Below are 14,548 nucleotides of genomic sequence, written 5' to 3'. Positions count from 1 at the left end.
ATCCAAGGAAAATACATAGATGGCTTTTTGTAAGGTTTGAGGGAGACCATATATAATTTAAGAATTTTCCATTCCTTTCCAGGACATAACTTTAACAATGAATGGGTTAAATTATTAAATTTATCATAAATATCATAAGCAAAATCCTGAGTTATACGTTATCATGTTTGCAAACTAAAAAAAAGGCTTTTTGCTACATGAGTTGAAGATGAAATAGGGCTCCATTCTATCTCATCATTTATGGAGGACCCATAGAGGGTTTATGATTCTGTTGTAGCAGGCCTTCATATAAGGACGTAACACCAGCAAATGCTTTAATAGGAAAAAATGACAAAGACAGAACTATTATATAACAGGAAGGTTTAACGCTGTTTAAGCAATAGCATATTAAAAAAAAAAAAAAAGAAGAAAAAAAAGATGTAAGTGAAACCTTAAACTTCAATTACTGTTGTTATTTTTCTACCTTTTCTGGTACACCAATTCTAATTTATGAAGACTGATTTAGAAAAAAACAAGCAATTTTTTGTTATTTAACATTATTATGCAAGAAACTGAGGTGTCTATCTAAGGGCTGTTAAAAATGCCTGACTTTGTAAACATGTACTTAATTTACAGACCCTTGAGGAATGATCTCAGGTTTTAGACATAAACAGCTAGGACTTTTATTAAAAAAATCAACAGAAAACAAAGTAGTATTCAATTCTCCATAGTGGCACAGTTCTGGGGAAATAATGCTCCCATTGAAATTGCAATCAAGACTACATTTGACTTTAATAAAAGCAAAATTTAATCTCCAAAGTAACTTTAATTATTTCATAAGAAGCACCTCAGAGTTGCTACTTCATGGCCCTGGCACACATTACTTAATGACATTATGCTGAGCAACCTGCTTAGGTGGGTCCTGTTTTGAGTAGGGTGTTGGACTAGAGACCTCAACCTTTCTGTGATTCAGTGATGTGTCAGAGTAGAAAATTCAAGGTCAAACATGTGCAAAGAGGACAAGCACATACGATATGTGCAAAATTAATTATTTTCTTTCTTATTAATAGTGGAAGAATCTGAAAAGACTTCTTAGGAAGCAGGGAGGAAGGTAGATGGGAGACACAGCAGAGAATCTCTCTGAAGCTGAAATAACTGTGGATTAAGTCAGATAGAATACACAGTAAGAATTTACTGTGAATTGGTATTCACTCAAAAATTTAGAAAAAGGCTCAAGGATGAAATCAAAAATGAATTGCTCATGGTGGTGTGCAGAGTTTGCAGGAGGTCCCAGACTCCAGAGTGAGAAGGAGAAAGGTGGTATGAAAGAATAAATGCTAGGTGATAAACATTCATCACAGAACACATAACATTTCCTTTCTTTGTGCAATCACATTTTTTTTTCTGTCCCATAATATTTGATTTTGCCCTGAATGGTTATGGGTCAGTGAAATTTTACACCTGCATGTCTGAGAGGCCTTGAGTCAGAATTTTCAGGTAATAATAGTTAGAGGTGAGAGTTTTGAAGCAGGTGGGAGTTCTGTGTTGAGTTCCCGATATACAGGCTCTATTGCTTTGCTTGTCATTCTTTATGCTAAAGAAATAAACCCAACTAAACAAATCTTTCTTATGTTAACTTCAAAAACAAAATACCCCCCCCAGCTTCCTTAAAACAAAATATACAAGATAAATCAAATTTTTTTATCAACAAATCAAAATGTCCTCAAAGACATCTTATGAGGCTTCCATAATTTAATGCTTATTTCTAATAGGAAAAAAAGATGACCTACAATAACTTCTTGAAAACACACTGTTTGTACTAATATTAAATACTTATTCTAAACAGCACTGATGAAACTGGTATTAGAATTATTTCCATAAACAGTTAGAAGACATATTTCTACATTTTCGACATAAGTGGAATTTATTTCTACATGTTCCACATATGTTAGGAGTAATTTCCTTGCATGATTTTGTAAAGTGAGAATAAAATAGCAAGATAAGAAACTTAACTGTTAGTCTGTTAAACAGTTAACATCTTATCTGATGATAAAGTTGAGAGAACAAAACAAAAGTATTTGGGAAAACACTTTCGTATGTGTTATTTGTATTCATGAGGTATTCCTGTGTATTGTTAAAAGTTAAGCATGAGTTTTGGTCCTTTAATGATAACAGAAGTGTAGTTATCATGAAGTGTATGCTCTCTACAAATCGATTTGTTTTTCAGTGCTTTTGAAAGTTGTGGTGAGAGAGCCAATTGCAGAGCTTAAAGAATGGTTTTCCCATGCCTGATTCTTATCATGTAGGAGACCTGAGGAGTTCTTGACATAATTTCCTCATTACTCAGAAGGAGTTACCTAAAAGTTGCCACTGCAGTGAAATGGTACGAGCAAATTGAGTCTAAACCTGTACTGCTTCACCTGTACAGTGAAAATATGATTTTTTTGCAGGTAAAGTAAGGATGTCCAGTTCTTAAGGACAGCTACCTTCTTCCTTTTCATTCTGTTGTGGTAGTTTGGAAGCGTTTTATATCTAAGCTCATTTTTCATTTCTACAGATATCATTCATTCAGGTAGGCTCCATTCTCAGTGTTTTATAACATAAATAGGACATCAGTAGAGATATGTAGGGAGAAAGAAAAGAGTGAAAAGAGTAAGCAAAGGGAAAAAAAATGAAATGTGTCTTAAATAACCAAAAGGATGTAAGCAAGACAAGATGAGTGGAGGGGAACAAAGGATAAAAGCTGATAAGGGCAGGAAAGAAGGTGAGCAAGTAAAATGAACTGATGAGACTATGTCATGAAAGGTCTAGGGTCGAGGTGATTTATCAGTCATATCTGTCTAGAGAATCAGCAGCATCAATAGCAGTCATTCATAAAATTCTTTTCTAAGTTACTTCTTGTTCACTTCGTTACTTCCAGGGCTTTCTCAAGGCTGCCATAAAACCGTGCCTTCCGACAGCTGACAAATGTTTTATGAACTAGAAGAGGGGTAGTTTTGCAGAACTGCTATGAGTAAAAGTAACAAGAACATGGAATGGTTCCAAACAGATTACAATTAATAGAAAGAGTTGCATTGCTATTCCAGTGATTGGGATTGTCATTACTGTCAACATGAATAAATACTGAGAGTATTAGACATTGTAATTTTTACATTACAGTTGTCTTGTCTTTAGCCTCATTTCAAAGCACAGGAGTCATACAGCTTCAGAGGATTTTGCCTTTAGGTATCTTTTGAGTAAAGGTCACAGAATATAGTCTAAATATACTTAAAACAATGATGGATAATAATAGGATTTATAAGAAGATTTGCAGAGAAACTAACTTTCTTAGGGCTCAGTACCACAAAGCTGTTGAGTATTGCAGTAAAGTTAATAGAAATTCTGCAAGCCTGTTACACTAATAGATGAGTCACTATCTGTAAAATGGAATAGGGAAAAATGCTTATATCAATCATTATTTTACTATCTTTTTTTTTTTTTTTGGCATAGACAGGAGATATACACATGATGGTAGAGCTCTATCTTACCTTTTTACAAATATTTAACAAGTCAAAATTGTCTGCGAAGAGAAGCCAAATTAAACATTACCTAACCCTACACTGGTGTAGAGTCCTGGAAGATGTCCTGGAAAAGAACATGCTGAGGTGCTTCATGGCCATAAAGCAAACGTGTTGCTTTTGATAGTAAAACCACACCTGGAATCAGTTCAAACTGGAGGTTTTACACAAGTTATGTGAAATGCAACTGTGCAGCATTTCTAAAATACTATTAGCAGAGAGGCTATTGTAATGAAGGGTGACCCTCCAAAGGTCTCGAGGACAGATGCATTTAACTAGGCAGAAATGAGTTCAAAAGGAAGAACTGCAAAGGTAAAATAAACAGGGACTGCAAACTCATTACTTGTGTGTCAAATTAGTTGCAGTCTTCAGCATTTTAAGAACTTGCAATTTTTATTTTTAAATAAGGTTATATGAGAGGAATAAGGTTGTGTGAGAGGCCTGTTCCTACATTTTGCTTAAGTGTTACCTTAAAAAAAAAAAAGGTCTAGTCCCAAACTACATTTTCTGTCCTTAAGTGGCATTGAAAAACAAGAAAAAGCAAAAACAGAAGCAAGAGAGAGTGGAAGTTACAGACTGAGTATTCAATCTTGTCTGCTTTTGCTGGAGGATTGCTTGTAGAATTAGAATGAGAACTCTTATGTGTACAAAATGAGTTCTTGTCAGAGGTGTTTCATCCGTTCCCCTCATGTCTTTCTGTGTTTCCATGGAGAAAAGCATTTGCATTTAAGAATGAATGATTATCACTGACATTATTTTACTTTAAAAGTTAATATAATTTTTTAATGTTACTGATTAACCAGAGTTAATATAAGTAGTTACTCTTTGGTCTTCTTCTTTTTTTTTTTTTTTTTAAATTCCATTTTTCTAGGTGTTATTAATGCAGGATTTATTCAGACTGAGATAGAATCCTAGTGTCAGTGGGGTGATGACAGTTTACTCCAGAGAAAGCTATGCCTCATAATGTGTCCGGTACGTGAATTCTGCATCATTAAGTGCAACCAGTGCTTTTCATTCTCTGGCATGAATTCTGTGTACAAGAATACCAAGAGGTTGGTTTTTTGAAACAAACTTTTCCATGTCAATGATCGTTAGAAGGGGGCCAGTGCTACAGCAGATTACTGGGGAACATTCACAGAAGTTGATCATTATTTTCAGGAATGTTGGTAGAAAGTGAAAATTGTAATGAATTCTTACATTAATATGTAGCAATGCAGAAATTTGAGTCCAAGGGACTAGTCTTTTAGAATAATACTGACAAAGAGTTTGAAGTAAACTAAGTTTTTAAACTGAAGAGCAGTAAGGATGTCATTGCTGTCAAAATTGCAGGGGCTATGGTACAAGCAGCATGTTATTTGTTCCAATCCAACTATCAGGTACTTTAACATCTGAGTGAATGATTAAGAGAGTATGATTCAGTGTTCATTGAAGTAAAGGGAGAATTTGATTTTGGTAGATCAATGGTTCGGTCTGAGGTTGAGACTAGAATGATTTCTGTAAATGAATTAAGAATAGTTAAACTTGTTTTGTTTTGTTTTGCTTTAATGGTGCTGGGCATTTTCTGGGTCTGCCTCATGTAGATATTTGCACTTTTTTTTTTTTGTATACAAGCTTACACAAAATGCTGTCTGTCTTCATACCTGTCATACCATCAGCATATTCCAAATATTAGCCATCTGACTGAAGACATTTTTAGTAGTGGAACTGAATACTGAGTACCCAATTGTGGCAGTTAGTGTATTTCTGTGGGTTACAGAATGTAATATGAGAATATCATTCTCAAAAAGAAAGTTAAGATGGATCTTAATTAACAGAAAAGAGGACGAATGAAAAGGAAGGCTAAAGCTGAAGGCAGAGGTCTGCATAAATGAGAAATTTGTCATGTGCTATATCTTATCAGGTGTCTCTCGTCTCAAATGTGCAAGAGTAATGAATGAAAATGAAAAAAATATTTCAGGAGAGAATGCTACGTTTCAAGAGATGAAAAGGGAAAAGTAAAATCCAGTTGCATAATGCAGAACAAACTTCTCCCAGTCTTTTGCTACAAAAGACGTGCATTTGCAGATCTTTTATCTATCCCTGTAAAACCACAACACACGGTTGGAAACACAACACAGATCCCAGAATAAGGGGAGACACAAACTGAAGAAGCAGCTAAACTGAACTGTCAACAGTACTCCTGGATTACTTCATTCTCATTAGAGTTCCTATGGTATCCAATCTTGCATGGGTTGAATCTAGCATGTTGCCAAGAACAAAGTTAATTAGTGAAATATCCCCAAATTAACTAACTCCCCTACCAAGAAATGGGCTCTTCCATTTTCCTCACATGATTATCTGGGCACTTTCACTTTTCCATATATAGGAGCAGCCCAGGGACTGACAGATCAGGCTAGGTAGGGATACAGACTTCAGGCACATGCATACTCCTTGCATGCATGCATGCACAGATACAAGCCCATGCTGAATTCACACGCTGAAATTCAAGTTAGTGTTACAGGTAGTAAGTGAAGACGGTGACAGTCCTGCTAATAAAGAACCTTCACCTTTAACAGAAGGCACTAAAAGTAGAACTCTTCAACCACATTTTAAAATAATCCACCTGGAAAAGCATCACAACCATGAATGGGCCAGTGGATGGTTTATGTGATTACACGCTGGATGATGAAGGGGCTTTCATGTTCACATCGGAGTCAGTAGGAGAAGGACATCCAGGTAAGAAGCCCACTGTGGCAAATACATAAAAGAAAAAGTATTTTCATTTTAAACATTTTAAAAGCCTGAAGAAGTCTTAAAAAGAAGTTTTAGAAGCCTGAGGAAGTTTTAAAAGCCTGTTGTTAATCTTATAGAAAGTCTTTGTAACAGTGATTTTTACATTATTTCCATTGGACCTTTTCTACATAGTGATAGAACTGCTATAGCTAGCAGTAACTGCCATAACTAGAGAACTGCTACAACTAGGGTGCTTCCAACAGGACTTCATGTGCCTTTGCTGGGTGTGTGTTACAGTGGGGAGGGCAGTGGGGTTCATGGTTGCTACTCCTTCCTTATCATCTGATTTTTTTTTTTCAGTAATACTGTGGAGACACTACTGTATCTGACAGTTCTGTATCTCTGATAGACTAGAATTTCACATATGGATAAGAGTGCATAGCTTGCTTCTCAAGTTCCATATCCTTAGGGGTCCTGTGAAACTGCCTTATATATATGCTATGGTCTAAAACTGTCACCTATGACAGGAATATCTATGAGCAGGCTATTTTAAAGCATTTAAAAATCAGTGGTCCCACCAGCTGCATGTAGCAAAGTCACTGATAGATTTTCCCCCATTTCATCATCTGTGTATAAATGCAACGTATGGAATTGCTTAAGCAAATAGCAGACAGTTATTTGCTAAAATTTATGTATGGTCAGCAGAGCTGAGTTTGATTTTATAGAAAACAAATATTCATCTACCCTAAGCATGTACCTTTTGTCAACAAGTGTTCCCCCAAATGAATCCAAGGGACAATAAACTCTTTGATGTCCTGAAAAGCGTATTTATTTTAGAACGCAATTTGGCATCCTGTACTTTGTGCAAGGTTTTTTTTTCAGATATGTACTCATGCAATGTAAGTAAAGCATAAACGGTGGATGGCATAGGGAACAAAAAGATCAGAAGTGAGAATTTTATATCAATAATTCTGGTACTCCTCTATAATATTAATTATTAGTGCAGGTCAAATCCATGGCTGATGCAATTGAGTCCATTGCTGTCAATTTCAAGGCGGCTACATCAGGTTAAGCCAGTTGGGGTTCTTTCTGATGTAACACCATCAGAAAATGACAACCATATTCAGTCCTTGGGACGTAGGTTCCGTCTCAAATTTGTGTATAATTACATCCAGCAGCTGTAGAACAACATAGTGTCATGGAAAAAATAACATTATCCCATAAGGTGATTTTAAATTGAACAATGATATTTCTGAAGATGACAGGTCACAACTGATACTACTCTCATCATTTTCTAATCCCCTTGGGGCAACAATAGATAAGTCTCAGAACAGGAAGAGATGTAATCCAACTTAGTCCCCAGGTTTAGCTTTGTCCCTTAGTTTCCTTTTCTTAAACAGTTCTCTTTTTTTGTTTCTTGTTTTAGAATTTGACCTACTTTTCAGTTGTTATTCACATTGCCTTCTTTATTTCCAAAAACCCTATTGGCTCTCGGTAAGCCTTCTTTTAAGTCCTGTTAGCATTGTCCATCTCTGAAATGGATGTACATTTGAGAAAATGTTATCACTTGTTAGATTTGTATGCAGCATCTCATCTGGCAGAGCATGCCAGATCTCCGGGTATTTTGAGATTTATAGACCCAAGAGATTTGTTGAAGGAGTGGAAAGTTGAAATTTATTGGACTTTTTCAATTCTGTGATGCTTGTATTTTTCTAAGCAACATAGGTCTTTATATAGAATACTGAAAACCCAAGCACCCATGACAAAAGAAAGAACCAAATGAAGTGAGAACAGGATGACAGTAAATAACTCTGGGTGGTCCTGCAAATTCTTTTTCCTGAACACAATCCGGCAATAGGTCTTAATGGTCTCAGAGACGTGTCTAGTTTCTGACAGCAAATTGTCCTTTACTTCCTGGCCAAACCACCTTTTTCCTGGCTATGGTTTTACTCTAGAGGTGTAGACATGCCATTAGCTTTTTATCACCCAGGAAAATCTTGGCTCTTTCTTAAAACTGGGGCCAGTGTCTGAGGCTTGGGCTAGTTGGGCTTTTGATGTTATCAGTAGCGCTAAACTTCTATTGTGAGTTTTGAGCTCCTCTGTTTCATATCAAATGGATAATTTGCGTGTTCTTGATTACTTCCCTTCTGTATGTGATAGTATAATTTTGCTAGAGGGCATTATGTGAAGTAAAGATCCTGAACCAGATCCTTGTCTGGTGGAAATTTGAATTGTTCTGATTATATTAGTTGAGGATTGAATGCACTCGTGTAGTCTTCCTTCATAATAAACAAAGCAGGGGAAATTACATACTTATTTATTTGAGTATATAGAAAGCTGCCTTATATCTGTGCAGTGCTTTAAAGCTTTGTGTAATTAAGAAGCTCAGATTCCATAGAAGCAAGTAATAGCTGCCAATAATTATCATATAGGCGTTACCTATGCTCTCCAAAGAAACCCAGAGAACCAGAGAACTCTGTTCATCCCATCTTCTCAGTCCCACTTCTTCAAAACAATGTGGGTATAAAGTTTTGGACTCCCTTCCAGAGGGTCTTTAAACTTGGCATTTAGTAGGGTGAATTCCAAACTCTCGGAAGACTTACATATAACCTCCTTCTTTTTAATATAATAAAAACACATGAATAACACGGTTTTTTTCTTAGCTTTTTTTTTTTTTTTTGGTCATTGTTCCATTTTGCTTCATCCAGAAATGTCTGTCCATGCTGCACAGTGGTTTCATTGTGCTTTGAAAGACATTGTGTGTTACTCTGACCCACAATGTCTTACAGGTGCCAAACTGCTTAGAATTAATTCCTTCCCCTTTCTGGTGTGGCATCAGGTGGACTTCCCTGCAAACCGAATGTCATTCAGTTTTCCAGTAAGTATCAAGGAGTCTCTTTTAAAATATGGGAAAAAAACATCTGCTAAAAGCACCTTCAGACTTTCAACTATGTTAAAAACATGCTTATCTTCTGGATGTCCACAGAAGAAAAATTACACCCACACACCCCCAAGAAAACAAACCAGAACAAAAACCAAAAACAGAATATGCAGATCTTTCCAGCCAGTTGATGTTTGCATGTCTGATGTCTAACATTATATACACTTAATATATGTAATTGTTCTGTAAACTGCACAAAGAGAACATGTAAGATAAGCTCTTTAAACAGTGCAGTGTTAACACTGAAGTACCACTGCCATTAGCACTCCTGAAGAGTGCTTTTAAATAGCACTCACTCCTTTTAAATAGGAAAAAAGTAATACAGCACAATTCAGCTATATGAAGTCCTACCAGTGAAACTTTTTTTGGTTGGAATGTTTATTTTTTGATGAAGTGTTCAAGATAAGTATCTATGTTTATTAACGGTTCATTTTTCGTAAGAAAACTGAGAATTGCTCAGTTTCTCGTATTTTGAATGCATAATTTCACCTCCAAGTGCTGTTAACATAAATAAGGTATCCTTAAAAATAGTGCTACCCAAAGTGATTTTGATCACAGGTTTTTAAGAAAATAAACTTTACCTTTTGAAATGTTTAATGTTTATTATATTTACTGCATGATCAAAGCCAGAAGTGTGGTAGTACCTGTTTGCGGTTTCAAAGGGTGGAGCTTTTTGAATTAAATTTTTGGTTGCTACTGTTGTTCATAGATTTTATTTTTGATGAATGTGTGGGGAGATCCCAAGAACTTGCAGATATAACTGATTTTAGTTACAGAACATATAATTTTTGAGGATATAGCACTACTAACTGTTATGCTCGTAATGTAGTCTAGATTCACATAATAACCTACAACCAACTATGCAGAAAGATGCTTGAAGATCCTCCTAATTTGTGGAGATCACCTTTGTTGTTGAATACCTCCTTTACTTCATAATTTGACAACTGGGCATTTTAGTAGGGTTTATCATCAGCTCTCCTAAACTCATTCATTGCTTTTATAGTTAGCAGGAGCAAGTTTTATGGCCAGTTGGCATCTCTGCCATAAGGCTAGCTCTGTGGCATGGTTGGATTTCTTAATAAGAATTGATGGTTTTCTAATACTTTCCTGTTTGTTCAAGAAATCCTTAAACTAGACGTTGCTTTTTCAATATTTATCTTACTGGATAGTAATTCACTTTGTAAGGGTATGCATGAACTGCGTTCTTACCTATGGTAATCAATGTTTTAGATGATAATGCCTCACCAGAAGTTATCCCTTATGCCTTCCCTGTGTTTTTTTTTTTTTTAAGATAATAATAGACAGACATATTCTGTCATATGTAGCAGCTATGAGAGAAATGGGACAGTTGAGATGAGGAATTTAAATAACAGAATGAAAGGCGCACAAAGCCTGCTAAGTATTGCTAAATATAGAAATGCCTGGTTTTATTTTCTATTAGAGACCTTTCCTAATAGAGAGACCTTCAATATGATGCATTAAGCAGCTGATCATCCTTCTAGATTTCTCTTTCTGGTTTTGATATTTGTGTCCGTATTTGTCAACAAAGGTGTCTAGTTGCACCAGGATTCAGATCTTACACCAGCAATCAGATCATGCATGAATTATCAAACTCATTTGTCTGAGCCTATTTTAATCCAAATTGGTTATTTTCAGTGATTGAAATTGTCACATAGTTTTTAAAGACCAGAAGGTCTTCTGATACATAATCTAGTCTGAACTTTATACGCAAGTAATGAAATTTCATGCAAGAATTCTTCAAACATGTTATTAAACTATGGCTGAGTTTCATTCTTACTTTTAAAAAGATTTCAAAAGTAAGTTTTGAAGGAATAAGGGATCCTGCAGAATTCTAGATGGATTTAACTTTTTGAATCTTCATCTTTCTCTCTTTATTTTCAAGCTATCAAGTGTAGTTACATTATTGCCCATCAGACAGAAACTTTTCCCTCAGTATACCATCTTTCAGGTTTTTCGAGACTGTGACCCAGTACTGTTATTTCCTCAAGTAGGTTACCTTTCCTTCAGCCTTTCAAAACTAGATTGATCTTGATTAATTTCATCCTTTAAGGCACACTTTTTTGATTTTGAGATGTTTTTCTCAGTCTGTCCTAAAAACCTCCCAATAGCTTCTTATAAGTCCACTTCAAATAAGGGGGCTTATAAAAAAGGTGGGAAGCAACTCTTTGCTCAATCGAATAATGACAGGATGAAGGGGAAAGGTTTCAAACTAAAAGAGGGGGGATTTAGATTGGAGGTTAGGAGGGAATTCTTCACTCATAGGGTGGTGAGGCACTGGAACAGGTTGCCCAGGGAGGTTGTGGATGCCCCATCCCTGGAAGTGTTCAAGACCAGAGGTTAGGTGAGGCCCTGAGCAACATGATCTAGTGGGTGGCATCCCTGCCTATGGCAGGGGGGCTGGAACTAGATGATCATCGAGGTCCCTTCCAACCCAAGCCATTCTATGATTCCATGATCTTTAAATACCACCACCAAAGTCGAGTATTCCTGGAGCAGTCTCGCTGATGCTATTATATGAAGATAATTCCATTTTTGTGGCTGACTCCTCATCTGGCTTACTATCATGAGCTTTTCAGAGTAACACTTCGCTGAGATAAGAGTCTCCAATTCTGTGAAAGTAGACTATATTCTTTGTTCTCAAATGTTTGATGTGCTATTTCGTTGTGAGGGAAACAGAAGAGCTGCTTTTTTTTTTTTTTAACCAATAACATGAAGTAGTGTAGATACTAATGATGTACTTCATGAAAAAAAAAAAGCATGAAAACATCTTGCTACATGCACTTGCTGATTTTACTGCCTACTAATGCTCCCTTGAAACATTTTCAGGGAAGTTTTAGTTAAGAAATTAATTTCAACCTGCAAAATCTACGTAAGGTTCTTTGTACTGGATAGGCGCCATAAAGAAGAATGGGGACAAATTAGTAATGGGATTACTTGTGTTCCTCTTGAGTGTTTTGGAAAGTCTGCATATAATAAATGATATATTACATACAGGCAACTTTTACTAGTATGGGACATTGACATCTAATGCAGATGAGACATGCTTCATGTAGGACAAGAACAGGATAAATTTTTTTATGCCATAGAAACTTTGCATGATGAAAAAAGACTGTACAGCAGTCTTAATCACTTGGAGTTTACTGCAGGGCATTGGACATGCACTAAGAAGGTCATCCTGTCCCAGTTGCTCTGCTGTCCCACCCAGGTAATCAAAAATTATGTATTTTCATCTGTTTTTTGTTTTTTTTTGCTTTTCTGCTTGAAAATATGGCTTTATTGTCTAGTACAAAATTGAAAATGTGAAGAGAGCAAGCAGAGATACATTTTAATCAAAGTCCTGCTACCTTTGTCCCCAGTCTTGCTAAACAAGGTTCGTTTGGAATTCCAACTAAATTGCAAGAATGGTATCTGATTCCTGTTTGGTAATAATTGTCCCAAATTTAGTAATCCACATACAGTCCTTGTGAGGCTGAATGTTCCACTGCAGGCTACATTTGCTAAACATATTTTGTGTTCATTTTTTTCATATCAAAGTGGTTAATATAGGAGATGAGTGTCATAGTCAGATTAGTTATCTAGTTTCTGATTTTGTCCCGCTTATCTAAATGTACCCCTTCCTCATGAGATAAAAAAGAATTTATTTTGACTTGAGATTAAATGTAGAAAAACTCAAATGCCATAAACATGGCTTTCCAACAGATTGGGTTGCAAATGGCAAAGAAGAAGATGTTTATTTTGCCACACAGCATGTTATGGCAACACCTAAACATTGTATGCAATAATAGACTTTTTTTTTTAAAAGAACAAAATCAAAATATATAAGAAATACTACAATTTTTAGGTGATATGCATTGTTATGGATGCTGCTCTTTTGTGTTCATTAGATTAGCTACATTATTTGATAAAGATTCATTATTCATTAAAAAGGTAAGAAGAAGAAAAAAAAAAAGAAACAGAAAAGATAAACCTGAGATGAAACCTTTGTAGTTGGAATGTCACTGAGGATATACTCAACATTTAACTCAGGCAGACATTAGTTGGTAGCCCCTTCTTGTTTCCATATTTGCTCCTCACTCACCCATCTCAAGTGGGATGCAGAGATTAAGAGCAGATGACATTGCAGGATGGTGGGAAGCAGTGAGAAGAAGCAAACCTGAAATAGGTGCTTGACACTGAGCTGTGCATTATGTGTAGTGATTTAAACTATTAATCAGGCTTTATCAGCTGTGTAACTCAGGTACAGTCTAACTTTCTGCTGGGGAGATGGAAGTTAGTGGTGGAATATTACCTTCTTGTTAGCATACTGCTGTGGCAGACAAGGAGAAGGCAAGGAGTAGAACGTTACCTCAGCCTCTCAGGTAATTCTATGCATAACATACTTGTTTCACACTGATGTGCAGAAAACTACAGGTGAGGTTGTAGTCAGTATTAGTTTACACCAATAAGTAAAAGTTTCATCTATCTATTGGTTTTGCTTGCAGGATGTTGCATGTGACTTTTTTATCTATTTTGCTTAAATGCTTCAGTAGTAAGCAATAAAAGAATTCCTTACTAAAGCACTTACCTACTCAAATGGATGCAAACAGTCTACATTTTGTATTAAGTACCCTGGTTTGAATAACAGCTTTGATGTCTTGCAGATAAAATCTGTGATCAAATCAGTGATGCTGTGCTAGATGCCCATCTCAAGCAGGACCCAAATGCCAAGGTTGCTTGTGGTAAGTTGTTTGCTCCTTTGCTTTAAGTCATTACCCAGTCGCTGTTCTTTTATTTTTGATATATGTGCAAAGAGCATGAAGGTGTCATGTGCTAACTCATTTTACTCTCAAAAAATATGTAAAAATTAATAGTCTTCAAGAGAAGGAGAGACAAGAAGGAACAGAAGTTTTTACAAAGGCTGAAGCCTGAGCAGGTAGCAGAAGGATAGAATACTACAGAAGGACAGACAAGATTGTTAATTTTGTGTGTTGACTGAATATTCTGAGAAACAGATTGTATTTCATCATGGTGGATTTTTTAAGGAGTATTTGTATGTTGTTAAAAAGTACATTTTGTATGTTGTTGAAAAGTACATTTACTATATTTATTAAAGTCCTCATTTTTCAGTGTTAGACCCTGTAACTGCTTGTTTTCTTGATACCTCTTCAGACAGTTGTACCATCAACCCTCAGCTCATTTTTCTAGTTCATTTAACTAAACCCCATCCTCAAATTCTTCCTCCTTGGGCTGGAGGCACGTTTTCAAAATAGATAATCACTGGAGAATTATTTAGCCTCAGAATATATCTTAGAGTGATTAAAGATTAAGTGGATTTAAAAATCACAGTTTAATACTACAT

At 35.8% G+C, this 14,548-nt stretch overlaps 1 protein-coding gene across 5 annotated transcripts in view; it reads left to right on the top strand.

The window, feature by feature from the left end:
- Window positions 1-14,548, top strand: part of MAT1A (methionine adenosyltransferase 1A) — a 37,905-nt gene that overhangs the window by 14,278 nt on the left and 9,079 nt on the right. The window contains exons 1-3 of one of the 5 annotated variants that reach the window (XM_040563013.1): window positions 4,414-4,508; window positions 6,092-6,251; window positions 13,851-13,928. In XM_040563013.1, coding sequence (XP_040418947.1) covers window positions 6,158-6,251; window positions 13,851-13,928 — 172 coding nt within the window. In that variant the 5' untranslated portion in view covers window positions 4,414-4,508; window positions 6,092-6,157. Of the gene's footprint in view, window positions 1-4,413; window positions 4,509-4,573; window positions 4,589-5,678; window positions 6,252-9,037; window positions 9,127-13,850; window positions 13,929-14,548 lie in introns of those variants that run through there. The other 4 variants (XM_040563014.1, XM_040563016.1, XM_040563012.1 and 1 more) reach the window with 4 other exon arrangements.

Source organism: Cygnus olor, chromosome 7, assembly GCF_009769625.2.
Source record: "Cygnus olor isolate bCygOlo1 chromosome 7, bCygOlo1.pri.v2, whole genome shotgun sequence".
NCBI lineage: Eukaryota > Metazoa > Chordata > Aves > Anseriformes > Anatidae > Cygnus > Cygnus olor.
Note: the sequence above shows the minus strand (reverse complement) of the source record. Positions and strands in the feature narration are given on the sequence as shown.